The following is a 27,239-nucleotide window of genomic DNA, read 5'->3' on the forward strand; positions in this document are numbered from 1 at the left end:
CTAGCATGTAGTAGAGACTCGGTGTTTGTTTCCTTCCCTCCTAAATCATTTGATCTCATGAAAATGGTATTATTTTATAGAGTACTATCACAGAATCAGTAGCTTCTCTTAAAAATATAATGTACCACAGCATTTTTACAAATAAAGAAAATAAAATAAAAGATGTGAGAAGCCCTAAAGTTGAATAGGAACAGAAACAAACATGTTTATCAAGTTGGTAACATAATTGCACAGTAGGGGAAAAAAGAATTAAACCTTTTTAAATACAGCTTAGACTATATACTATCAGTGAAGTATATTCTAAAGACGATAAAAGCAAGGAAATCTTGAATTTTGCTGGTAATGGTTTGGGTATAGTAATTCTGGAACTTGTTTTGTGTGTTTTAGGTTTAACAAATGAATAAGTATGATGATATTGCTGGGAGTAGGTTTTCCTAGTAGGAGAAAGGAGCTATAAACATGGAATGGAATAAGGAGAGGAAGAACTCTGTGAGGTTCTTAAAAAACTGAATTAGCAATAAAAGCATGGACTAATGATTTTGGGTATTTTTAAAGAGATGTGTGTATAATATGTGTGAATATATGTATAGACCTAGAAACAACACCACCCCTGGCAATTAGCACAACTGATCTTGGTTTCTAAATATCATTCGCCACTAAAAGGAATTAGGGTTCCTGGGGAAAATGGCGGACTCCAGAGCTGTGTAAATATAAGCTTGGAGATCTTACTGTGCCAGAAAGTAAGGAGGTACTCAAAAAGTAATGGGGATATTTCAAAAAGATACAGAGGGAGAACATATGAGTATTAAAATGAATAATGACAGGAATGGATATAACCTTTTGAACAAGAAAATGACTCATGAGTATATACTAATGCAAATAGAGAAATAAAATGAAGGAAGGAAAAGGAAAACTCTTCTTTGCAATTAATGTCATCCAGTGAATCTAGAAGGAATTGTCGAGTTAGGAAATCACCATCATATGCATAATAATTGTTTTAGCAAGAATCATCAGTTAATGCTAAAATCATTGGGTGCAGATCTGTTGGAGAACAGGATATTTGCACAGTTTCAAACTATCTTCTCATCAATATTTTATTAACTGCAAAGGTAGAAAAGTACACATTTACATTGGAGAAATCTGTCATACACCAGTTTAACCAGATGATCATAGTTAACATCCTCAGTATTGGGACAAACTGATACCACATGCCTCCTAAGATGATGCATTGGGAAGGAAACAGCATCTCTGTGTAGTGTTCTTGCCAACTTCATAAACTGAATCTGATCATAAGGAAGCAATCAGACACCTCAAATTTAATACATTCTACTACATTACTGCTCTTTGGTTTTTTTATAACAGTGTCACAAACAAACAAAAAAAAAACAGAGGTTGAGGAACTATTCCAGCTAAAGAGATTGGATAACTAAATATAGTGTTTGATCTTGAATTTTAGATTAGTGGGGAAAATGACTATAAAGATTTTCGGGACATAAATGTTAAATTTCCTAAATTTAATATATAGTAGTTATTTAAGTGAATGTTCTTGTTCTTAGGTGAAATGAACTCAAGTATTTAGGGGTGACGATGTCTACACTTTACTCCCAAGTAGTTCCACAAAAAAGTATGAGTGGGGTATACAAACACACATAGAGAACAGGAGAGAATGAAAAAATATGTGGCAAAATGTTAACAGTTGGTTAATCTAGGTAAGGATATATGTATATGAATGTTTGTTGTACTATTCTTGAAACTTTTCTGTGAGTTTGGAATTTTTCAAAATAAGTCGAAAATAAAGCAATTTAGAAAACTCAGAAAAACTTAAAATAGAAAAAATACAATCCCACCATTCAGGGGTAACCTTTGTTTACATTTTGGACTACTTCCTTCCATTCATTTCTGTGATATAGTAGTAGGCTTTGTTAAATCTAAAACTCATCTCAAAGAAGTAAACATTTGCCCTCACACTTAAAATAGTAATAATTTTTTTTTTTTTTTAATAAGGAGGAATGTGCCTTTCTTGAGACATTGTTTATTTTCCTTCCAGGAAACTGGTATCCTTGGCAATGTTCTTTCTGTTCTGTTCATGGTCTTTACAAGATTAAAAGGCAGATTGCATCTAAAACTGTATTCTAAGTTAACTGAAAATCAGTCCAATTTGAAATAGTCTTCACTGATTATCATGGCATAAAGAACTTGCTGGCACTATTTCTGTTTCTGATGGCATTCAGTAGGCCTCTTATATTCAGTTAGCCATCTCAGGAATGGGGAAAATCAATAGACTATTTTTTCATTTTCATTCTTCATATGTGCATAAGAAATTTGAAACAGCTGGGGGAGCAATACTATTACTGGCTGACTAAAGGAAAGAGTCATCTCACTGAATATTTCCTTGGCTGGAGTAAACTTGAAAATTAAGTGTTTACTAGATATTAAGGGGGAAAAAATCTTATGGTTCAGTGATCTTAGCCTTTTTAGAATGTCTTTCACTAGAACATTCATCTAGATAAAAGTTCATTGCTCTCTATTTTTCACATGATGTGTGCCTAGCATAGAGCCTGATGCATAGTACCATAAATACATGGTATTTCCTATGTGCCAGGTATCGTTCTGTGTGTTATAGATATATTTCTTAACCTCAGCTGTCTGTATTTTCACTCAGTTCTCTGAGACTTCTTGCAGCTCTCCGGGGCTTAATGATTTTACACTACTTTCTAAAGACCCCTTTCATTCTGATTATATTTTTATTATCAAAAAATTTTTAGTGCTCAAAAGTATTAAAAAGTCGGAAAAGAGGAATGAAAATTCCTCAGTGGACTAGAAGAGGAAAATGCTTATAAGGAAAAGAAGAGAAATCAATATTAGTTACTAAAGTACTAGTCATTCTGCTAGGTGGTTTTCACATAATTGCATTTAATCTGCACTGTAAACCTACGACATAAACAGGATTATCACAGATTTATAGCTGAGGAAACAGTTGAAGAAAGGCTGATTACCTTACCTGAGATCATACCAGTGCTAGGTAGTAGAACTGGGATCAGGACCCATGTCTGTCTGGTTTCAAAGCCTGATTTGGTTTTGGTTTTTCCATTATACATTGCTGCTTTTCTCAACTAGCTTTTCTGTTACATGTTGAGTTTTAAACACAGTGGATGAGTTTCTTTATATCTCTCCTTCACCAGGCTTTTCCGATGTGGATCACACCTATGCTCAAAGAACTCAGCTCTTTGACACCTTAGTAAATTTCTTTCCTGACAGCATGACTCCTCCTAAAGGCAACCTGGTGGACCTCATCACACTGTGACTGAAGAGTACCTGGACAGAAATGGAGCACAGGAGTCTGCTTTCAGTATTCTGGATTTCAACTCTATTGACTGACAATTAGGCTGCAGTGACTGAGGACTGCACCAGAATTTTGAAGGGATCTTTGCTGTCACAAATTTTAACCCTCTTCCTTCACACCTGACCTCAACCCCATAGTCCTCATCCCATTCCTAAATTAGGCTAATAAAGTGAAATCGGTATACTTTCCATTTAAATATATATATATATATATATTTTATTACTTTAACTTTTAAGAATTCATGAGTATAAAAGAAAAAACCAGGCAGTATACCCTTTTCTGATTTTTATTTCATTTTTATAAAATTGGGGCAAGTAAGCACTGTTCACAGACTCAGTGCTACAAGAATTGGAATTTTGTTGTTGGGTTGTTTGGCCTTTCTTCTTTCTCCTTTCTTCCCATTTCACTTTACCTTGAATCACACAGCTGCTTGTAAGTGATATGTATCATTTGTTTACCTCTTCATTCTTAACAGTATATAGTTCTGTAGGGCAATTGATGTATGTTTAAGTGATATATGTGTCTCCGTTGACTAGAGTCTTGTATTACATTAAACAGTAGGAGGAACAGAAGGCTCTAATTTACGCTCCTTGTCATAGAACTAAAAAGTGAAACCTGAGATTGATCCACACACTTATCTGAGATTGGTATATAGTATTTCTATAATGATATATTTTATAGTGGGTATTACAAAGCTTTGAGTCACAGAAACCTTAAACTGAGGAGAGAATATAGTTCAGAACCTTTAAGAGCCATTCTCAAAATTACCAGCAGGAGGATTCTAGTTGTGATTAGCATGTTCATTGATATCTCTGTAGTAATTTTGGAAGAAAATGACTCATTCCCCTGGTAGAGCTGTGCAGGACCAGGGCTTCGATTTCTTCCTTGTGCTATCTCTTTATAGCATTTTCATTTGGGAGGATGGGTTCCAGAGCTATGTTTTTGTTTATTTTCATACACATTAGCTCCCTACATCTGCTTCTATATACTGATATTTTAAAGAATAATGGTTTGTAATTGTCCAGTGGAATACAGCTGACAGGCATTTCATTAAACACATAGACCAGGCTTTTTTAATGGAGAAAAAGAAAAATAATGGTGCAAATATTTTTTATTAAACTAAAAGGCAGATGGGCTTTTCCACTGTTCCTTTTTTTGTGAGGAGTGGTGGTATGTATTGTTCCATGAGGTGCTGTGGAATGCAACATAGGAAGTTTAAACCTGGCCAGTGCTTACATTTGCTCAAAAAGTGTGCTGTATGCAACTGATACCCACCATGCTTAAAGCAGGCTAAGTATAATAAATGTCCATCAGTCCAGTGGCTCTTCCAAGTGAATGACTTTAGAGAATTTACTGTGTCCCCGAATAGCAAGATTAGGCCTCACCAAAGAAAGAAGAAATTGAATTGCACTTTTGAAAAGTCTCATGTATAGGAATGAGACTTTGAGGTCCCTCTTCAGTCTGTCATTATTGCATGGTTTCACGTCTTTGGGGGAAGGACAGAAGTATATTTGTCCTAGTTCTAGGCTTGAATCTTGGACTGCTTGGCTTTCCAAGCATCCCAAAGCAATCAGTAGTGATTTATTAAACAATTAGATTTGTTCCTTACCTTGTGAGAGATATAGTACATAATTCAGTAAGTACCAAGTTGTGTAGCTGCAGAATAACCAGTTGACTTTACGGGTGAGCAAATAGAATCTGCCTACATACTTAGGCAGTTTCATTAAAAGATTTCCCTGACAGTCAAGAACATAAAATATTAATATTGCTAATATTGTAGCCTGTTGAACTCATTTCATGGAAACAGGTTGATAGGAAAGAACTTGGTAAGAATTTCTAAATGTAAAAGCCCTAGTTTTGCTCACTGTGAATTCTGGTACTTCAAAAACCATAACCAAATGAAATTCTGCTTCTCTCCACCATTTATTTTTATAGTGCTTTTTTTGGTCATTTTTTTCCGTTCCTTAGATTCCATATTTGGAGGAAACTCAGTTCTTGAACTCAGTGATTTTGTTTGTTCTTATTTTTCTCTGACTCTCTACTGGTTGTTTTCTAAACATGCTTGTTCTAATTTCATCTTTCCTCACTTGAAGTGGAACCTTTTCCCTTTTCTTCACTTAACAGAATTTTTTTTTTCCACTAACATGTTTAAATGGGGTTGAGTCATAGCAAACTGTTCAGTGTTGCTTAAGTGACATAGACTGTATTTAGGAAGTTATTGACTAGGTAAGTCAAAATTTGTACCCTGGGGCTTTAATGAGGCACTGCTGGTAATGATTGCAGGAGAATGTAGGCTTCATTATATCCGTGACCAAGATTGACACATTGCTCACTTTCGACATCAGAACCCTGATATGAAACTTGTTTATATATTTAGTGAGGAGCTACATGTATTTCCAAGTATTCCAGCACTATATTATAATTTAAATAATCTAATTTGGTATTTATATACATTGTTTAGCCAAATATCTATGCTTTACTACTTAAAAATTCTTTCATTCTAGCTTAGTGAGCCCCAGATTGAAACATTAGTTAGTGCATTAGTTAGTGGGGTACAGTTTGCTCAGTGTCACTATCCCTAGCTTCAGTTTCATCCCCATTTCTCCTTTTTCCATGGAATATATTATTCCAGAATAATAAACTAGAAATAATTTAAACTAGAAATAAACTAGATCTCTAACATTTTCAGTGCTTATACCTCATGAGAAATTAATTATCTGATTTGCAAGATAGTTTCAAAATGCAGTTGCATTTTGTGGAATGACAGAGACCTCATGTGGCCAGCTTGATTAATTCACATATATCAATCTCCTGTGAAGCAAAGGAGTTCAGATTTGGGTGCCTAACTCTGTGCTAAAGCAGACAGTATTAACCTTTAGCAAGATTGTCTTTTCAGACCTGGTTTTCATTAAAACTGACTTATCCATGTCTAATAAGTAAAAACTGATAGAAAACATTAGAAAGTTAATACACTGATTTATCACAGAAAAGCTTGTTGGCTTTAGAGCTCAGTGATTTGTTTAAGATTGTAAACTGCATTCTTTGGTGAAATATGTCTTGAATATAAATGGTTTGCTAGCTTATCTTTCTAGTGGATCTTTTCACATCTGCCTTAAAAGTGCTATTTAGAGATACATTAGCAGAGTTTCATGTAATAAAACAGTTTTAAAATCTAATTTATAAACAAAAACTAGTTTGAGGTACTTAATCATTGGTGAGAGATTGAGAATGATGCTTAATGAATCAGAAAGCACTTAGAAAGGCGTATGTTTCTGATTTTATTTTCTGAATTAAACTCAGTGTCATGGAAAGGAGTTACCCTATAATTATTCTTAACACAATATGAAATTCATTGGATAATTGTGGGTCATTTAATTTTTTCCTGGGTGAATGTTGTGTTAACTCTCTAGCTGATTGAATGTTGCAAAGCAGTTGAGAATTATGGTTTGAAGTGATTTCTATGAGAGAGGATCATTACAATGTGTACTTTAAACAACGTCATCTAGCTGTAAAAAATACTCCCTTTGTAACCCTTCTTTTCTGAAAAAATACATGTTCATATGTAATTTCATCCTTTTGCAGAAATTCTGGCCTGAACTTTCACTAACTTTTAAATTCTTAAGATAGTCCTTAATCTAAGGTATGCAGAGGCTCCCTCAGAAAAAGTTCATGGTTATTAGGGGGTAATCATAGAGGGTCTGCATATGACTGTAGTTGTAGATTAGATCTTTGGGTTCTTCCACTCAAAATTTTTGTATTCCTTATTAGTCAAATAACATTATTCTTTTGTGATTTTTGACTATGGCCTACATGTCCCTGTGATTTGTATTATTGCTGAAATGACATTGGCTGCCCAAAACTTCTAGTCTAGAGGTATTTCAGTTGAAGATGGAAGTTTCAAAGTTTGTTGAAATAATTAATTAGGAGCCACCTAGATCAGCTGAATGATGTCACCACCATTTGTTTTGATGGGGAGGACTCATGATTGTAGTTTATTGATTTCTTCACCAGATGCTCTTTTTATCTTTCAAAAAAACCGCTGTCTTAAGAGATTTTATTTATACATAATTTTTAAACCTTGATTTCTTCCTATCCCACAAATACTGTGAATTGTTTCCATTATTTTTCTTAGCTAAATCCTCTGACAATAGATTTATAGCACTTAACCTAAGGAGTCATTAGAGGTTATAGTAAACCAGATTTTCTCGTGGGGCAGAGAGAGATGCCCTTGTGGGAAACCATATCACTATGTCTTTTCTGTTAGGTAGAACTCTAAAGTTATAGATCTTGAACTGGATCCCAATTCAGAACTTAAAAACCTGAAAATCAAAGGGTAGTTCTAGTTTATCTTCCACAATAGTCATTATTTGGAAATAATTTTTACAAATATATACTATCATGTCCTCAAACACTGCCTAGCTTGATTGAAAACAGAATGTTATGTGGATGTTATCTGAGAGCTATAGGGTCAACAACAAAAAGGGAGAAATGTTTAGTAGGGAAGTAGACCAGTTAGTTGTAAGGCATCACTTGTAATTATGAACTAATTTGTCTTCTTTTTTACCTTTTTATCTGCTGTTTAGTCTCAATGAATTATTGTACACAATGTTAGACATTTGTACACAATGTTCTGTTTTGCCTGTCTGTGGCATTTTCACTTGGAGGTATTGAACCTCAGGAACAGAGCTAGAGAGGAGAATGAGGGTATGTTAAAGAAGGAAAAATAGGAGCTTTTTGCTCATGGATTTGAAGGTCCACAGATCTAAATGAGAAAGAAAGCTCTTCATTTCTAACCCTAAATTAATTTAATGCAGTGCTGAGAAGAAGACTATCAAGAGGGATCAAAGCTCAGTTCTGAATAGTCTTTGGAAAGCAGCATTTCTTGGTTAGTTGCTTTCCTCACTGTCTCCCAAGTAGCTGATAGAGATCTCAAAACAGAAAACCCAGTGTGATGGGCTCTAGCTCTTAAACTAGGTGAGCAGTTTCTTATGTACAGCCAATTCCTTGATAAGGATTCAGAGGGAAAACCAGCAATAAAACATTTTAACATGCAGTTTTGGGGCTCCCAGGGGACTTGCTTTTTCATGGAGTTTAAGCTCTTGCTGCAACACAGCTCTGTACCATCTGGGATGCTAGCATTCACAGTGGTTAGTTTGGATATCTGAGCTGTCTGCCATGCAGATACTAGCCCAAGGAGATCATCATTCTTCAGTTTCATTCAGTGCTTAATGAATGCCAAATTAATTGGCAGGAAGGAAAAACACTGTGTGATACAGGAACAGGCCTGTGTGCATGATTAAGGAGTTACTCAAGTAGCCAATTTTGAGCTTAATTTCTCTCCTTTGTTAACAAATCTCAAGAAAGGCTTTGTTACAATTTAGCTAGTGTCATTTGGTTGGTGTTCATTTTCTAACCCTTTAAAATAGGAAGAAAATTGTCATTTCGTGTTTAACTTCTAACCCATACAGAATTGAACTGACATCAATTTAGTTTCCATGTTTTAAAATAAATTAATTATACATAATCCAAAGGGTCTCTGTTTATTCTACTTTTCCAGGAAATACATGAGTTCTGGGCTTGGCAGTAGAAGTATTTAATAATTTTGGTTTATTCTTTAGGTTTCCTCCACATCTGTGAAGTGATTAATTAAATTAGAGAAGGTATTTAGAATAAGTTCAATTCCATTGCAACTGGCAGAGCTGTATAAATTCATTTTGCAACAAAGGAGAGGATCTTATACCATCAGGACCATGCCATCAGATTTTGGCAAGTGACTGTTTTATCACATTGCCTTGTAGTTTGCTATTTTTTCCTTCTTAAGATAAAAGGGAAAACTGAGGACAGAGATGTATAACTTTACATTTTTTATTTTTTATATTTATTTTTTTATTTGTGTTTAACATCTTTATTGGAGTATAATTGCTTTACAATGTTATGTTAGTTTCTGCTGTATAACAAAGTGAATCAGCTATATGTGTACATGTATCCCCATATCCCCTCTCTCTTGCGTCTCCCTCCCACCCTCCCTATCCCACCCCTCTAGGTGGTCACAAAGCACCAAGCTGATTTCCCTGTGCTATGCAGCTACTTCCCACTAGCTATGTATTTTACATTTGGTAGTGTATATATGTCAGTGCTACTCTCTCACTTCGTCCCAGCTTCCCCTTCCCCCTCCCTGTGTCCTCAAGTCCATTCTCTACATCTGCGTCCTTATTCCTGTCCTGTCCTTAGGTTCATCAGAACCATTTTTTTTTTTAGATTCCATATATATGTGTTAGCATACTAACTTTACATTTTTTTAATTGTCTACTTTAGAAGTCTTAGGGTACTTGCACCTTTATAAAGGCTTAGCTTAATTTTACACATACAGATTAACTATACTTGTAAGAGCACTGAATAGAAAGTTATAAGACATATTAAAGTAATTGTCTACCCAACCCCAAATTTGATAGTAGGATATCAAAGTCCAAAAGTTTAAATGCAAGTAGTCTTCTATGGGGAAGGTATATGTTTTTAAAAGTCATGCACATGGTCTCCTTTTTGAGATATTTTTTCCTTTCCCAGAAAAATGATTTTGGTGACCAGTTGTAAACTGATTTCTCCCTCAATTGTAAACCACCCATTTAGAGAAATAAAAGTGGACTCACTTTCTTAAGCATTACATTTAGCCTGACCAAGATATGCTGTGATTGTGTTATTCTTCAAGCCAACTTGCTTTTTTGACTTGTCATAAAATGTCTTTTGAATTGAATGAATTAAATAGTATAGTATTAATTTTCTTTTATGTATAGCTCAATTTAGAAATTGCAAAATAATGAGACATTTTTCTATGAGCAGATTCTTTTATGGAGATAGGTTTTTCTTTTTAATGAGATTTCTTCCCTGTCACCACTTCAAAATCTATGTACAGCTGAGTCTGCAGCCTCAGAAGAAGAGTACAGGAAAGCTTAGGGCCTCCTTTTCTTGTGTTGTTCTTGGCAACAAACATGATTCCACGTTTTCAATGGAAAGATGGGGTGGGTCTGTGTGTATGTGTGTGTGTGTGTATACTTATTGGCCTGAAATTGAGATCCCTTTAGGTAGAGATAGATCCTCAAAACCAAAGTTGGACTGCAAATTAGGTTGAGGAGGAAGGTACAGCTCCATCCATAGCCAGTAGACTCTGTCTGCCCTTCTGGGTCTCCTTATTAACGCTATGGATAGCTCCTTCTCTGTTAGAGCATCTCCTGGACTGGAAACATGGTGTCACAGCATCCAGCTCATCTGAAAGTTGGAGAGTGTTAAACATCTTTTATGGGACTTTTAAATAAATAATAACATTTATTGATTTTTGTAGTTATGAAAATGTTTATCATAGAAATTTAGGAAATTACTAAGTGTGAAGAAGGAAAGCCACTAGTATTTAACCGGTGAGACTTACTTATTTTATTTTTCCTGACTTCCTTCTGTTATCCAACATGGTAAAGGCCAGAAAAAGTAAAAAAAAAAAAAAAATTTTGACAGCCATTCCTCATTGTCCGCAAGCATTTTTCCTCTACCCTTACTATATTCCTTTAAAGCATTGCCCTTTTCTAGACAAACAGTCTGAAAATAATTCTGTTGATATGTATCTTTTAAGCCTAAACTATAGATGTAAGATACTACCCAAAAGCTATAGGGATCTGCCTTGTTCAGGTCATTGGAAATTTTATCTCTAAGATTAATTTGAATTTTTAAGCCCTTTATGCACCATGATAGACATTTGGAGCATATTCATACCCATGAAGAGCTTTCTGTTTAGATGGACTTTTTAATATAACCATAATTAAACTCACACCTAAAAAGGATGAGGTACTTTTCAAAGGCCAAAGGAAAAGCAGAGAAGAGCAAAGCAAAACAGATGAAATGAACGTAAGTATATAAATAAGGAGTCCTTGAAACAAGAGTTCCCTTACTGTGCTTAGCAAATGTCTCTCCAAAAAATGTATTTCTCTGGTTACCAGCTAAGATTTAGAGTTTTATATTTCATGAGAATCCTTTTCTTAATATGTGAAGGAAAAAACTGCAGCCTTTCAGGGTTCTACTCCTTCCTTTACCCTCCTCTTCTGTATCCTCAAGTACCTAAATCAGAAAGGAAATCATGAGGGAAATCTGAAACAGCTGGCATAAGCTAGTTGTAGTTTTTAAACAGAAATGTTTTGGGGCATCAGGTGTCCCCTAACATCATTATTGTTCTAAGTCGTCGTTGGGCTGTGTGGAGTGTGTTCCGTAATCTTCCCCATTCCCCTCATCATCCTCTCTGTTTTATCTTACTTTTGCCCTATCTGTATGGACTTTTTAGGGTTTTGTTTGTTTTGTTTCTTAGTACAAGTAATGTTCTGATCCCAGGTTTGGTGAATGTGTTAACACTGCTTTGTGAATAAATAAGTGATCTGCTGAACAATTGCAGTTGTAGAATTATGTTGTATGTAATGTACATATGGAGAAAGAATGTATTTTGTTCATTTTCTTAATAAAAAGTTATATATGGACACTACAAGATGTCTCTTGTGTTTCATAAAACTACTTTTGAAGTCAGCTTTTTAAATGTTTACATACTTTGCAGTTAATATTTTTCCCTCAAAAAGGTGACTTTTATTCAGGCAAACAATATGTACTGTAGAAAGACCTTGTTTTCTTTGAGACAGTGTTGAAATAAAGAAGTTCTGGTGGATCTTACAAAGTTTCTAGGGGAAGTTTCCATTTTTAAAGAGCACTGGTGGGCTTCCCTGGTGGCGCAGTGGTTGAGGGTCTGCCTGCTAATGCGGGGGACACGGGTTCGAGCCCTGGTCTGGGAAGATCCCACATGCCGCGGAAGCGACTGGGCCCGTGAGCCACAACTACTGAGCCTGCGCGTCTGGGACCTGTGCTCCGCAACAAGAGAGGCCGCGATAGTGAGAGGCCCGCGCACCGCGATGAAGAGTGGCCCCCGCTTGCCGCAACTAGAGAAAGCCCTAGCACAGAAACGAAGACCCAACATAGCAATCAATCAATCAATCAATCAAAAAAAAAAAAAAGCACTGGTAAGTGATTTCATAAAATGGTGTTTTCTTAATCTGCTATTAATGACCAGTCCTATTTCATCTGTTTTGTAAATTTGGACTTGTGTTTCCCAGATATTCTTTGAGGGGGGGCATACCTTGTACAGGATAGGAACTAGAAGAAAAAACTGAACTGAAATAGAAAATTAATTGTAGAAAAGATAGTAAAGAGAGAGAACCTGGAGGTGTTGCAGAGATTGGGAAAATTCTGGATCCCTGTCCCCAAAGAAGGGGAAAGAAATTTTAAGGGCTGAACCTTGAAAAAAATAAACTCAGAAATATGCCAAACAAAGATAATTGATTGTCCGGGTTGAGTTGTGTGAGCTTTCCAGACGGACTCTCAATAACAAGGAGCTCTCCTCTTGGCCCTTTTCATCTCCTGATCTGATTTACATATTCTTGGCTTTGTGTGTGACCCTGCATTCTGCAGTAAGTTAGTTGTCAAGTGATTTTATTCAAAGTAGGGATTACGTTTTCTCACTTTACAAATCAAATAATCCATCTTACTGCATAGCTTTCATTTCTAGAGTGTGCTTTGAGCATGGCCCATAAGTAACATTTGTGTTCAAAACAGGAAAACGATGTGCAGTGATAAGGTAAGGAATTGGCCTTTCCTGGGTTAATCCTCCAGAGAACTAACTCAAAAGGATGGAAATGTGGGTCATCACCTCCTCTCCCTTGATGTATTTGTCATCTGGTGGGAAGGGAGCAATAAGGAAAGAGGGCTTTGTATTTAACACAGTTGAGATGCTAGCTGCTCCCATGTCAAGTGAGTGTCGAGACCTACAGGGGACTTTCCTCCCATTGGGCTCTCACCTAGGAAAAGCAAAGGCTTTCAGTTATATCCTTTCCAGAAACATTACAAGGAAGAAAGAGAGAAAAGCTATAGTAGAAGTGGTCTGGCCACCACCGTGCTAGTAAGTTTGATGTTTGGCAAAACCTAAAAGGGGAGATTAGGACACTTGGTAATGTCTGTAGCACATGTTGTATACCTGCCCTCTGAACTTGGGCTATAAGGATGGGTAACCCAGGGCAGGAGTCAGGAATCCTAGGCTTATTTCCAGATCCACTAGTGACTTCTGTGTAGCATTGGGCACAGTCTCAACCCCTTTGCCTTTCTCTCTTAGTTTTAAGCAAGTGTTGGCAGCAGATCCTGTTTGCTAGGATCCCAGTGACTTTTTAATCTATAAAATGCCAAGGTCATTGAAAAATAACTAGCCATCTCAATATCATTCCTTTTCATTATAGTAGCCAGTCCTGTTCTTTATCTTTTTCCCTTGGGGTTCAAAATAAATGTGTGGTTTGGGAGGGAGCTTGTAAAATGGGGGGTTATGAGTGACAGAGGCATAACAAATTAAAAATGACAACTGAGAGTGCCTCTTGGTTGGCAGGGCAGGGAGCAGGGGGAATGACCTATTCAGGAAAAGAATGGAGTCTTAGGTCTTTGTGACCATGATAAACTATGAGTCATTCTCAGAACAGTGTGCCTCGAGCATGGCCAGAGGCCTGCCTGAGTTCCTGGTGCTTGTACTCCTTTCTGTATCCTTGGCACACTCTTGAAGTTAACCTCAAAATACCTCTGGCCCACCCTTAAGGATGTTAACTGCTTTCAGAACTGCTGTATAAAGGGAAAATCATAATGGAACAGTAGTTGCATTCTAGAAACGTACTTTGTTGTTATTGGAACTCAAGCATTAATGTGGTGTTGAGAAAAGAATGTAGGACTCAAGAGGGAAAAGATGTAGATTCAAGGCCTAGCAGTACCATTTAAGTAGCTGTGTGATCTCAAAGAGAATCCTTAATCTCTGTACCCAATTCCCCTATTGGTAGAGTGGTGACAGTTCCTAAATAAGATGTGTAAAAATGTTTTGTGAACTGTAAGATGCCAGGCAAGAAGAGACTGTTGTATACCAACTATGAATGTGAACCAGATTCACCTGACAGTTTCCCTTCTGCAGGTCGGGAATGATAAAGTTTTCTTCGTGCAGTGCAGAAACATGTAAATAGATAATACCACCCCAGGAGATGAAGAGAATCAGAATCGTCTTTGAGCGATTCCTTTCCTGAACCTCCTTCATCTTCACTATGTCTGCAGGTAAGGGACAGGCAGAGGCTTCTTCTGACAAGTAAACAGATCCTTTTATTGGCGTAACAGGGCCAGAACAGAATCGTTTGTTTATTTTTTGTATTTTTATTTGCCTTGTCTCTACACCAGTGTTTTCATACCTGACCAGGGTTCAGCAGCCCCCTTGGGATCTTTGGTGGTGGGTGAGTCACAATTTTATCTGAGGCCAAAATAGAGGGAAGGAAGAGGGTAAAGCATTGGTAAAACTGTTGTGAGGGAAAATGAGGCCCTTTCAGTTAGGATCACTAGAGCAGCCTGAGATAATCTGGAGAACTTGTGGATCCCCTTTTTCCTTTCAGCTTCCGTCCTTCTCTTTTTGTGTCTGGACCTGCCTAGTTAAGAGGCATAACCAAGAGCAGAGGTTGCTGCACTATGTCCTCAGGGGCTTCAATGATGAGCCTCGTGCACAAGTGCAGAATGGAAGCCAATCAGAGCAAAATACTAGGACTTGAACCAGCTTAGACAAAAGCACTTTAATTGACAGTATACAATTTTCCAAAATATATTTTTGTAAGAAAACGGCAATAATTAAGTACAGTCTTTACAAACAAGTTTCTCAGTAAATTCCAGTGTACTTTAGACCCCTGTCCACTAAGACACATGCTCCCCCAGTCTCCTGGGCAAACTGTTTAACATTCACTAATTTTAAGAAAGACCCAGAGCAAATAGTAATCCCCTCCTTTCACTCAGTGTTGGGTTTTCACCAAACCTGAGTGAATCAGCTAATGACAGTGATGAAAGACATTGCTTTACTTTTGCCCCCCTGCCTTCCCCTGTCTTGTTCCCTTTGATCCTTAGTCCTACTCAGAAGATCTATATGTAAAAGCTCATTCAAAACTTATTTCTTAGCAGAAAAGAATTGTTCATTTAAGTCTTAGACCTAAATAACTCAGAAGTACAGAAGACCAGGAAGGTTCCTATTTTTGTCTTCATGCTCTCCCTAGCCTTGCTGCAGATTCCAGAAGGGAATTCTGTCCTTTGTGTCATTCTGGTGTCTGCCCTTAATTAGCAGTCCTTAATTTGTTGATTTTTCCTGAGGCACACAGCACTGGACGGTCTTCCAACCCAGGTTTTAAGCCTGTTTCTGTCACTAAATGTGATTTTGGCCAAGTCACTTTATTTTTCTGGGCTTCAGGCTCTTTTTCTGTTTTTTTTTTTAAAAAAAGAAGATTGGACTGGGTTCTAAAACCCTCTCCCTATGACTAGAGAGTCACTTTCCAACCAGTGCGTATTGACTCCAACCCTTACTGTAACATGCTGGGACTTTACGGAGAGGGGATGAGGATCGTATTTAAAAATAAAAATGCCCAATCTGCAAGACAGACACTTTGTCATCAGCCTGTCTTATATTTCATTCTTCATCAAAGAAAAACAAAAATTTATTTCCAGTAAAATAGACATTTACATTCCTGTTTAGAGGGGGAAAAAAAGCCTTCTCTCTTAGCTAACAAATGGTTTTTCAAAGTATATTCACTCAGAGCAGTGCCGGGTGGATTAACATTTGGCTGTTGTATTTACATTATCAAAAAATACGTATATGTGTATCAGCTTGAACTTGCTTTCCAAAGTTTCTCCAGTATATTGTCTAAAAGATAAAGCTCAAGAAGTGGTTTAAATAAACTTTCTGCTAGCTTTCCTTATCAAGAGGAGAAAGAAGAATCTTGTGTCTAGACTAGAGTAAACCTGTATTTTGTCCTACGATGCAAAGAATATTCTGTACCCCATTCATAAGCATTGCTGCGTCTCTCCCCACTCACGTAACAGTGTGCTTCCCACTGGATTTTGTCCAGTCATCAGATTCATAGCTTCTGGTCTTTTATGAAGTTTAGGGAAACCAGTGTGCCACTGAGATAGAGTTTATAATCTCTCTATGGCATAACTTGTTTCAAGTCATGCTGAGTTCCTGGTTCTCTTCTCTTCTCTTCTTCTCAGCCCCAGAATCTGAATTACCAGATAGCATCAGAACCCAGTAAAGATGTGGGAAGAAGATGACCTTTACAGATACATGGTGATAACGGTCTTTGATATAGGTGTCTAGTGTCAAGAGCAAGCCAAAGCAAGTTGCCCTAAAAGGCTGGAGCAATACAATTTGGATGCATCTAAAGAAGGAACCTTTGAACCAGCCCAAAGCTTTTCAAGGTTCTCTCTGGACAGAGCCACATTAATTCCTCTTGACCAAGCATAATTCTTACTCTCTGGTCCTTGCCAGTCACCATCTCTCTCCCCAAGTGGCCTGGGGGTTGTGGCTTTTGATTGGTTTGCAGAGACATATTTGCTCTTGATTGGTTTGCAGAGACATATTTGCTCTCTCTGTCTAAACCTAGCTGCTGGAATGTGACCCAGAATCAGCAAAGGAGTAATCTAGTCTGGCCTCTCCCACAGTGGCCACGATAGAATGGGTAGAAAGAACCAAATGCTGGGTAGGAAAGAAGCAAACAGATCTTTTCCCAGTGAAACAGTATTTCTTCTCTTTTCTCTCAAACTGGTATCCTCCATCCTGCCAACCTCCAAATAGTAGAGAATCAGGGCAAATACTTTAGGATCCTTGTTAGCTTAGCATCTTTCTAGCTCTTGGGAAACTCAGGGGTCCTACTTGAACCTCTGGCCTTCCTTGTCTCCTAGGTATCAAATGGCTAAAGGCTATGAAGAGGGAATTAGGCAGCAAAGGAAGGACATAGATCTTCCTCTTGATATCCTCTCCTTTAAAAAAATAACCTATCCCAAACCATATAGCCTATTTTATCAGAACTGTTGCAGCTTAGACTGCCCCTAGGTTCTAGGGGTCTGGCTTTTTGCCCTGAAGTGACCATTTTCATTCTCCTAAGCATCTTCCTAGTAGGTTCCAGGGAATTTATGCCCAGGAACAATAGAGAACATGGGCAGAGTTCAAAATTCCACACAGGATTCCTTCTCAGAAAATCAGATGAAACCTCGCTATGCCCAGTCCTCAGTTGCCGTCTACGTAGCAGCTACCTGCTGAGCTCCCTCAAAACCCCTCCACTGGGCAACAGTCGGCATTTTGTTTCCCTGAGATGCCACCAGAACCTACAGGAGCGCTGGGCAGCCAGCCCCACTAGGAATACAGAGGAGGGGACACAGCAAGTGCTAGCTCCGTGCCCCGACAGTGAGAGGTCACTGGGAATAGAAGGCCAGGACCCCGGGCTGCCCCTTATGCACCTTGCAGTGCACCATGCGTCTAGGCCTTTCTTGCCCTGTGCACAGAAGAATGGAATCTAACTGAAAATGTCTCAACGATGTGAGCTTTGGCCTTTGGCAGCAGAGTTCTGGATTTAAAAACACAGAAGACAAAAACTCTCAGCAACTTGCAAAGCCCCTGAATTTCCTATGATATGGGAAGTGAAGCCTATCCTTCCTGCTGTTTCAATCGATTGTCTATTCAGACACCTCTCTGCTGACTGGGCACCAGAGCACCAGGAAGCTCTGTCCTAAAGCTGCTCTTTCACGCTGGATCTTGGGGATGACCGAGCTGGGGTCTTTACCCCATCGCATCGGCTGAGCAGTGACAACGAAATAGAAACACCTTGCCTTCAATAGCTGCTGCAGACCTTAGTCCCCGGTGGGAATGGGAGACCAAAGCAGCACTCGGGGAGCCTCTTCAAGGAGTGCCTTGGAGGTGGGCCGGGACCCATCCTGGGAGGAAAGGCTTCCCTTTCTCTCTTCACCTATAGATGGACCCATGTGCAGACCTGTTCACACTGGGAGCCTTGTGTGCTGTGTCAGTCCCAATCTCATAAGCAAATGCCAGGAAACTAGACTCCAGAACAAGGGGTTCAAGATCATGAATGACCTGTGTTAGTCCCAGGGGCCCTGGGACAGGGTGGGAGTGAAAACTGAGTGAAGGGAGGGGGGAGAACAAAGAGGACAGGAACACTGGCAGACAAGGCTGGCGTAGGAGATAGAAAACGGGACCTACCCTTTCAAGTAATCAGATCCCACTGCGACAGGGTCTGGCCCTGCTTTCCCCTCCATCCCATCCACTGACTGGCAGCTTCGTCCCCCCTGCCCAGGGCAGCTCTGGAGGGAGGGCATAGGTGATCACAGCAGCGTGGCATGGTGGCAATGGGCACTGCACTGAGTGAAGGATCTCTGTTTTCATCCTGACTCTGTCACCCAGTGGCTGTGTGACCTTGACTTTACCCTCTTTAGGCCTCATTCATCTCATCTGTGAAATGAAGGGATTCTATTAGATGGTCTCTAAAGTCCCTTATATGGCTCTTTCCTGATCTCCCAGCAGCACTGAGCTCAGGCACTAGTGGGTTATTTTACAAGAGGATTCTACACAGAATGTGATTTGTTCAGCTTGAAAAGGGAAAAATTAAGGCCTGTGGGGATTGGGAGGAGGGAACCCTCCGAGTCTGCTCTCCCTCCCCAGTCTTTCCCTCGAAGGGGAAGGATTTTCCTCCCCTGTCCAAATGGCACTTGAGGTGGTTGGGCTGGAGCTCTGTGCACCGTCGGAGGCCGCCAGCAGACCTGATTAGAGGTGTGTGTCTTCCTCCTCGTCTAGGTCATCCTTGGTCAGGTTGTCCAGAGGGACGATCCAGCTGTCCCCCAGCTCTCCATTCAGGTTGACCACCTTTTTCTCCTGCATCTCTGATGAGGTCTCCATCACTTCCAGGGTTGGATTGTCATGGTAACCATTCTCCACCGTCTGTAGCTCCTCTGTTAGTCGTTGCTAGAGTGAGGGAGATGACCCAAGAAAAAGGGGTAATATTTGAGGGCTGTTAGCCTTGCTCTAGCCTTAATATTACACCTGTACCCCTATAATCCAGGAACCCCGATTTGGCTAAGGTGAACAATAGGTGGTCCTGGAGGCCTTCCTGACTACTGGCCTGCCTCGGGGCTAGTCTGAGATAAGAACTTGCCCCACATCCTAAAATGCCCAGCTCGCTTCACCTTTGCCCTGGTGGCAAATCCGTGACATCAGTGGAGATGGACTTTGTCCTCCAGAGTCTTCCAATCTCCTCTTTCCTCCATTCCTTCCCCACCAAACCTTCCTCTCCAGGACCCTCCTCACCCTGCAGCATTGAACTGGAACGAACTGTAAGAAAATCACTTTCATCTGGCCGAGTGACTGAGGACCTCCTGAGTCTGAGCAAGATGGGTACAGCACAACTTCTAGCCATCTCTGCTACAGATGGGAACTATCTAGAGAGAGTACTTTCTCTCCATTTTTACCTAAGATACAATCTATGTGGCACAGGACAGTCCCCCAGGAAGCTTTTGACAAATATACTGATCCAGAAATTCTGTTTCAATTGGTATGTGAGGAAGCTAAGCATGGGGTTTTTTTTTTCCTTAAGCTCTCCACAGTGTGCAGCCGGGGTTGAGAACCATGGGTCAGGGTGGAACTGTAATGAGGGCATTCTAGTAAGGTAAATGAAAGAACTTCTGGTTAGACAGGTATGCCTCAGCCCATTTATAGCAATGGGTCCTCAGAGCAACTCTGCAACGTGGATATTATGCCCACTATGCAGATGAGAAACCTGAAGCTCAGAGATTATGACTTGCTCAAGGTCACCCAGATAATGGGAGGCAGAGCTAGGGCTTAACCCAAGTCTTCCTGACTCCAAAGCCCATGCTCTTCCCTTCCACCACGCTGCCTCTTTAATTTTCCAGGCAAGTTTCCATTTCCTATAAGGGATGACCTCTGCCTATCAGAAAGGGCCCATGGCCCCCTCGCTTTTCTCCAATATGGGAATAACGGGGTGAGAGTCATCCAGTGAACTGGACTGCTTCCTGGCTAGTGGAACGAAGTCCTCACCTGGTCCTTCCTCTGGGAGAGGCGCTGGTGGCAGCAGCCGTAAAGGGCCGCGACCAGGAGCAAGAAGGATGCCATGCAGACAATAGTGATGATGAGGGGCATGCTGAACCGGTCTTCGGTCTCTTCTGGTGGCCCTTGACCCTCAAACTGCATGTCATTGACTCCCACCTGGCCAGGAAGGAGAAAGTTACGTGGCAGAAAGCAGGTTCCGGGTCACCCTCTCTCAGAACTCCCATTCACTTAGGAGCTCTTCCACTTGGGGTTTGGAGGGGAACCCATTCTACCGCCCTGCTGTCCCCTCTTATCCTCCTATCTTCTAGATGCTTGCAAATCAGAGGTTCCTTGACAATGAGAGACAGTGGACCCGGGGAACCGTGGACTTCCAAGGGACAGGCTCCTGACCCAGTCTGTCCCAGCACATGGGGGGCATCCACTTACCTCTTTTAGGTCATCCCATTTGTCTTTCAGCAATTCGTAAACGTCCGTGGGAAAGAGGTTTGCTGGGGGGGAGAGGGAGAGATGCCGCTTCAGTGGTCTAGCTCAGAGTGACGTGGTAAGGGACAAAGGAGGACATCCTGAATCTCAGTCTCCTGAGTGGTGTCTCTCTCGGGTGGCCAGGGGTTGACAACTGACCCATCCTTGTGCTCCTGCACCTCCTGCCCCATTCCCACCCCACACAGGCCTCAACGCCCCCCCGGCCCTCAACTCACTGCAGATAGTGATTTGTTTGATTGCCACTGCCTGGATTTCTGGAACAGGTGCCAGCTGTATATGGCACTGATCTTGAGCTGGGTTGAAGGAGGCTTTCGCTGCTTGGCACAAAAGTGTGACCAGTTTGTCATTCGAAGCGGTCGCATTCTGTTGTGGAGAGAGCACAGGTAATTCCTCAGGGATCATGACAGCAGCCTAGGCTTGTGGGGCCACCCTTGGAAGCTAAGGTCAGGAGAACGCTGTTGGCGGCTGTGAACTTACTCCCTTCTCCCGCCACAGCTGGTGCCATTCCCAGGCCTGCCAGGAGTGGTGAGTTATGTGCTGTCCTCCTGGGCCAGCCCCTGCCTTCTCTGCCTCACGTGGAGCTCTCCCCCTAGTCTCCTTATCCTGTTTATCTCATCGTGGTTGAACAATACCGTTTGCCCTAGTGCCGCTTTCTCCCTCAGAGCTCCTTAAGGATCACGACCTCCTGCCCCTCATCATCTCTCTCCCCAGAAGGACCTGAGGAGGCACTGCCAGTGGGGAAGATGCCAGTCCTCTCTGAACCTACCATTTACCAGCCCTTGATGCTGAGTTCAAAGACCTCAGGAGGGGAAGCCCTGGCTCTCAGCTCAAGGTTATCCATCCCAAAGTCGAAACACATGTGCCCGTTCCCTAGGCTAAGACCCTGAAACCATAAACAGGCTGACGGGAGAAAGGCGAGGCCATCACTGCACAGGGGAAATTGGGAGTATCTTAAAGATGCACGAGGACGTCTTAGACGGGAGTCTTCTGTATTTCTCAGCAGAAAGAGTGTGGCTGGCTGGCTTCAGGGCTGAGAGTGAGAAAGCAAAGTGTGGGCAGCTTTTACCCAGCCCTGCCACATCATCCAGAGACACCCCAAACTGATGTGTCTCTGACCAGAGTTTGGAATAAGGGTACCGAGAGGAAGAAAAGGACTCCATATGGCTTGTCCCACAAACCATCCCTTGGGTTTCTACCTGGAATTTCCTTAGGCTTACTAATTCCCCAACCTGCTACCAGGTAAAGATCCAGGGCTTTCCTCTTTCCATTCACAGCAAAGGAAAAGAACGCTTCTTACCACCAAACACGCCCCTGCCAAGTTTCAGCCAAAAAGAGAGCCGGAGGAAAGGCTGAGCAAGCATCAGTGTGATTCTTGCCTTGTCCAATAAGCCCAACCCTAGGGGAACACTGCTCCCTTTTAAAACTCCAGCTTTTCTATAGTTCACTTGGAAAATTCCAGCAAAATGGACACCCAAAAGGAAACAACTGCAGAAAATAGGTGGTATAAGAGTACTGTAAACTCAAGTTTTCCATCCTATTCTAGTTCCCAGGGGTGTTTGCCAAAATAGCCACTGACCAGGAGAGGGCAGCAGTGAGCCATCCATGACCAGCACTCACTCAGGCCTCAGCTACTGACTAAGCTCTGCGGCAGACATCCCCAGACTAAAGCCCTTAATCCTAGGGAGACTGGCAGTCTGAAGGCAATGGACACACTGCTACACGTGCAAACTTACACACGTGCTGACATCATCTCCCGCAAACAATACACAAACAACCCCCCCTGAGGGGAAGGACAACTGTGGGCAACAGCTCCCCTAGGTTAGAGGGTGGCCATCAGATAACACATGGACCAGGAAATATAAAACCACAGACTATTAGAAGAGGGAGAGTTAGGCAGACTAAGCCTCTCATTTTCCACTGAGGCCTCTGAAGCCCAAAGAGATGGACTTAACAAAGTCACATCCTGAACTAGAAGCAAACAGGAACCAGGATTGGGGTCTCCAGACTCTCAGAAGTGAAAGCCCAGATTCCTGGCCCTGCAGCAGCCCTGAGGGCGGGGCTTCCCTTAGAGAAGTCTGAACCTGGCTCTGACCCTCCATAAGATGGGAAGGGACCACGTCCTGTCCTACTAGGAAAAAACAAGAGCAGGAAAATGAAAACATCTCTCTGCTCCTTTCTAGAAGGAACACTTCATTCCCTTCCACCTTCCGTGACCCTGCTGCTAAACCGCATTTTGGGGACATAGATCAGAGTGGGGCTCAGATGAGCAAGGTACTCACACAGATGTTGGTTTTCGAGACATCAGTTTTCGAGATGTTCAGGACGAGCATCTTCTCATTCAGCTTTTCGGGAGAATCGCACTGTATCTGGAAGAAGCCACTGGGATTAAGGGTCAGGCTGAGCCTGATGAGGTCTTGTCTTTGCCTTCTCCCTCCCTCCCTTGGGTGGGTGACATCAAATAAGGAGTTGGGGGCAAGCTGGGAGTGTGGCTGGCTGGAGTTTGAGAGCCAGGTGTGTTACTGGCTATCCTGCCGTCTAAGCCAGAGTCCAGCAAAGCCAGAGAGGGTGAGTGAATGATGATGGCTCCTCACAGCACCCCCCCCCCCAGGCGCCCTGGGAAGGGAAGAGTAGAAATGCTCTTCCTGGAGTCCCTTCTCTCCGACTCTGGGCTCTCTCACCTGTCCCACACCTGCTGGAATTACTGAGGTGGGAGAAGGGATACTGGAGCCTTGGGGGGCAGTTGACTCCAAATGAGTGATGGAGCTTGTGGGTCCCCTGGCAGGAGATGTGGTCCCAGGTCCCGATGAAGAGCCTGTAGGCTGCAGAGCCCCAGAGGTGCCAGTGACAGCTGGCGTCTTGCTGGAGGTGTGTTGAGTTCCTTGTGAGGTAACCCATGGTGCTATAATTGGGAAAACAAAGTTTATGAGAAAAGGTGAGTGGTACCTTTAACACAAAAAGATAGGCTTTCTTGTTCCTAGTTTTCTGAGGTTCTTTGGTCTTATCCCCCCACCTAGACCACAAGCAGAAGGAGGCAGGCTATGAGGAGGAAGAGGCAGGCAGATGAAGTCAATTCCCGTAACCTATTACAGGATGAGCAGATTGGATGAGCCAGTGTAGGAACCCGACAGAAGAAGTATCAACAGCAGTGACAATGCCAGCAGCAAAGCTAACGTTAACTGAGTACTTACTTCTGTGAGGCTCCAAAGTGCTTCAAAGGTACTTTCTTTTTCAATCCTCACAACAACTCTATGAGGAAGGTACTGTAATTATCCCTATTCTATAAACAAGGAAACTGAGTCTCAGAGGAACTCGATGAATTGCCCAACGTCACACGCTAACAAGTGGCAGAGCAGGGACTGGCATCCAGGTTTATCCAACTCAGAGCCCCGGCTCTTACGCAGGAGGCGACCGCGCTCTTGTGGTGTGGCTATCTAGTTACTTCACCACACACCCAAATTACCTGCGGGGGTGGGGGGTGGAGGTTCCCTCAAAACGCAGATGCTCAGGTTCACGCCTAGAAATTCTGATTCAGTAGATCTGACCTGGGTCACGATCTTGAGGCTCACGATCCATCAGAGAGTTTTGAAATTAATTTACTGGATTAAGACCAGCACTTAAGAAAAAAAAAAGCAAATGCTCCACTAGGCAGGTCAGAACCCTGAGCTCTCATCAGAACACACAGCTCTGCCGGCCACTGGCCAGTGCTCATCACCGAAACGGGAAACCGGCTGAGTGAAGGTGGCGCATATTCATGAATATGAATATGCATGAACCTCCAGCGACTGTACAGAACATAAGCATTTGAAAGTTTCTTTTTGCTTGAAAAAAGAAAGGCATTACTTACTTAGTGTGGTCAGCGTCCCCTGCGTCGTGAAGGTGGGGCCCGCCATTGTGCCTAAACTTGTAGCTGCTGTAATTTTGTTTGGTCCCTCGGAGGAGCTCCCTGCGGGCTCCGAAGTCACAGGGACCGAAGTCACAGGGACCGTGCCGGGCTGGTGAGTGCTTGCTGGGGTGGGCAAGGAAGGAAGAGCAGGCGTGATGACTGAGGTGGTACCCAGATTTGGAAGGTCAGAGGCTGCCTGAGTTCCTTCCTTAGTGATCACACTGCTTGTGGTCACACTGTGGCTACTCTGGGTTCCAGATTTAGCTGAATTGCTTTTAATTCCACTCTGGCTGCTTGTGGTTTCAGGCTTTGTCGAGACAGTGGTTGGTGTGGTTGTAGAATCCTTTGAGTCTTTAGTAGTTATAGCAGAGTTGCCTGTGGCTGGTTTCTCATCTTTGCCACTGGCTGCTGCAGTTGTGCTTTGCTGGGCTGAGGGTGGCACTGCCCTTGAGGTGTTAGGCGTTGTGGGTGTGCTTCCCTTGGTCTCCGATGCAGTCACACTTTTATCGGTGGATGGTGGGACTGTGCTTTGTTTGACTGTGCTTTGAGCACTGGATGGTGGAAGTGTGTCTGGCTTGCTTTCTTCAGCAGCTGTTTCACCAACAGGCTTGACTTCTGTTTACAAAGACAACACAGAATCAACTAGGGTATTAGCTGGAAGTCTTTCTCTCCCCATTTCTCCAACTCTTCCCCAGGATCCAGAGGCCTTGCTCCCATCGCTGCCATTTGTCTTGGCTGAAGGGTCTGGGTCCTTGATGTGCCCAGATTTTTCTGGGGTTCAAGAAGCCTCTAGGAGGGAGACTGAGAGGGAAGCAGAGGAAGTCAAGGGAAATTCCGCTCAAGAGAAAGACTAAGCAGCTAGTCCGGCTGCTTGTGGGTGCCTGCACTGAATGCTCTGCTCTCCCATATGGCCCCAGGCACTCGCCCTTCAAGGCTTCCCTACCCCAGCAGAGAACCATCATCACCTCCTTCTCCCAGACCCATGAGCTTGCAGAAGACTCAACAGACCCACGCGTACTGAAGTGCCCTGTTCTCAGCATGGCAAGAGGAACATGCCTCTGTTCCCCTGGACGTGTATCTAGAAGGAGAAACTGGTAAAGTGAAATTACACAAATTACCATTTAAGTACAACTGTGAGATGCACTGAGGAAGAAAAGTACACAGCGCCCTGACTGTGTCTAGCATGGGAGCTCAAACCTTGTCAAGGGGTCGGGGAAGGAAGGCCTTTTATTGCCTGATTGAAGGAACCATTAAGTGACAGGTTCGGGCCCTGCGATACAACGGTAAGACACATGTAATCCATACCCTCAGGGAGCTTACATTCTAGTGCGAGAGACAGAGATTAAACAATAGACAGACAACTCAGTGTCAAATTCTGGTGACTACGGAGGAAATGAAGAAGGAAATGATACAGAGAACAGGGGGAGAGGGCTGTTAGAGAGAGAGGTAAGGAAGGAGTTCTCAGAGATGACCACTTAGCTAAGACTTGAAGGACAACGAGGTGAGAGCTGTGTGAAGAATGTGAGGAAAAGTGTACCAGGAAGAAGGAAAGAACCTGCAAGTCCCCAAAGGAGGGACAAGAGCTCAGAGAAGACAAGTCTGAGAGCAGTTCAGTGAGTGATGGGGGGAAGGAGCAGGGCTCAGAAAACTCAGGGCCTCATAGGTAAACTGACACTAACGTGCTGTCTAAACCATACCCTTTTGAGAATAAAAAGGAAGCGCTCTTAAAAATTGTATCCTATGTAAAACGAGACAAAAGATCACCCTCCTTAGACCGAAATAAGGATAGGGGATTTTATTTTAAGTGGGGGGAAAAAAAAAGCCACTGAAGCCGCTGAAGGCTTTAAAGCAAACAAGTTTTATAGGGTGATTTACGAAGAAACATACTCTTGCTGCTTTGGGGAACATGGATATGGAGATGGGAAGAAAAGAGGCTGTTACAGTAATCCAGATGAAGTGGATAATAGTCAGCTGTATTAAGTCATTGACACAAGAGCCAAAAAGAGGATGGATTCAAGACTATATCTTGGAGGTAGAATCAACTACTTGCTGATGTACTAAGGGAGGGGAAGAGGAGAAGCCAGGATAATTCCTGGTTTTCTGTTTCGAGCAGAAGGGAGAGAATGGTGGGAATCGGCGTAGGGGACTTTGGCCATTCTTCGTAGCCAATCAGAATCTGTAACATCGTTCTATGCTTGGGGAATTCCCCACACAGCAAGACTGATGGAAGCAGGATTTGCCTCTTATTATAGATGCTGAAAATGCCAGCCTCCCTTGTGACCGGAGCACAAGCATGCACTAAGCTGCCGTGAATGAGACACCTCCACCCCAGCCAGTGAGTGAAGAGGCAGCAGACTATGGGGAACGCTGAGGCAGGAGCAGTGGAACCACGCTCACGAGTGAGCAGCCGTGGAGGTGATGCGAGAGCGAGTGTCCACAGCCAAAGCTACAGCACCTGGAGCTTGGCATTGGTGAGCAGCACTGGCCTCTTCACACAAGTTCCATAAGCCTGACTCGGATGATATTAAAGGTAGCCCTAAACGTGGACTTCA

General features: G+C 42.2%; 2 protein-coding genes across 6 annotated transcripts in view; one reads left to right on the top strand and one right to left on the bottom strand.

Moving 5' to 3' along the window:
• MKLN1 (muskelin 1) overlaps positions 1-3,539 on the top strand; it is a 333,033-nt gene extending 329,494 nt beyond the window's left edge. For all 4 annotated transcript variants that reach the window (XM_082472980.1, XM_082472979.1, XM_082472981.1 and 1 more), the window contains one exon: positions 3,183-3,539. In XM_082472980.1, coding sequence (XP_082329106.1) covers positions 3,183-3,304 — 122 coding nt within the window. In that variant the 3' untranslated portion in view covers positions 3,305-3,539. The remainder of the gene's footprint in view (positions 1-3,182) is intronic.
• An 11,446-nt stretch (positions 3,540-14,985) lies between these two features.
• PODXL (podocalyxin like) overlaps positions 14,986-27,239 on the bottom strand; it is a 43,366-nt gene continuing 31,112 nt past the window's right edge. For both annotated transcript variants that reach the window (XM_082473038.1, XM_082473037.1), the window contains exons 2-8: positions 24,649-25,302; positions 23,483-23,703; positions 23,084-23,170; positions 21,020-21,167; positions 20,748-20,809; positions 20,310-20,477; positions 14,986-19,220 (exon numbers count right to left, since the gene is read on the bottom strand). In XM_082473038.1, coding sequence (XP_082329164.1) covers positions 19,023-19,220; positions 20,310-20,477; positions 20,748-20,809; positions 21,020-21,167; positions 23,084-23,170; positions 23,483-23,703; positions 24,649-25,302 — 1,538 coding nt within the window. In that variant the 3' untranslated portion in view covers positions 14,986-19,022. The remainder of the gene's footprint in view (positions 19,221-20,309; positions 20,478-20,747; positions 20,810-21,019; positions 21,168-23,083; positions 23,171-23,482; positions 23,704-24,648; positions 25,303-27,239) is intronic.

Source organism: Balaenoptera physalus (genome assembly GCF_965194825.1).
Source record: "Balaenoptera physalus genome assembly, chromosome: 8".
Classification (NCBI taxonomy): domain Eukaryota; kingdom Metazoa; phylum Chordata; class Mammalia; order Artiodactyla; family Balaenopteridae; genus Balaenoptera; species Balaenoptera physalus.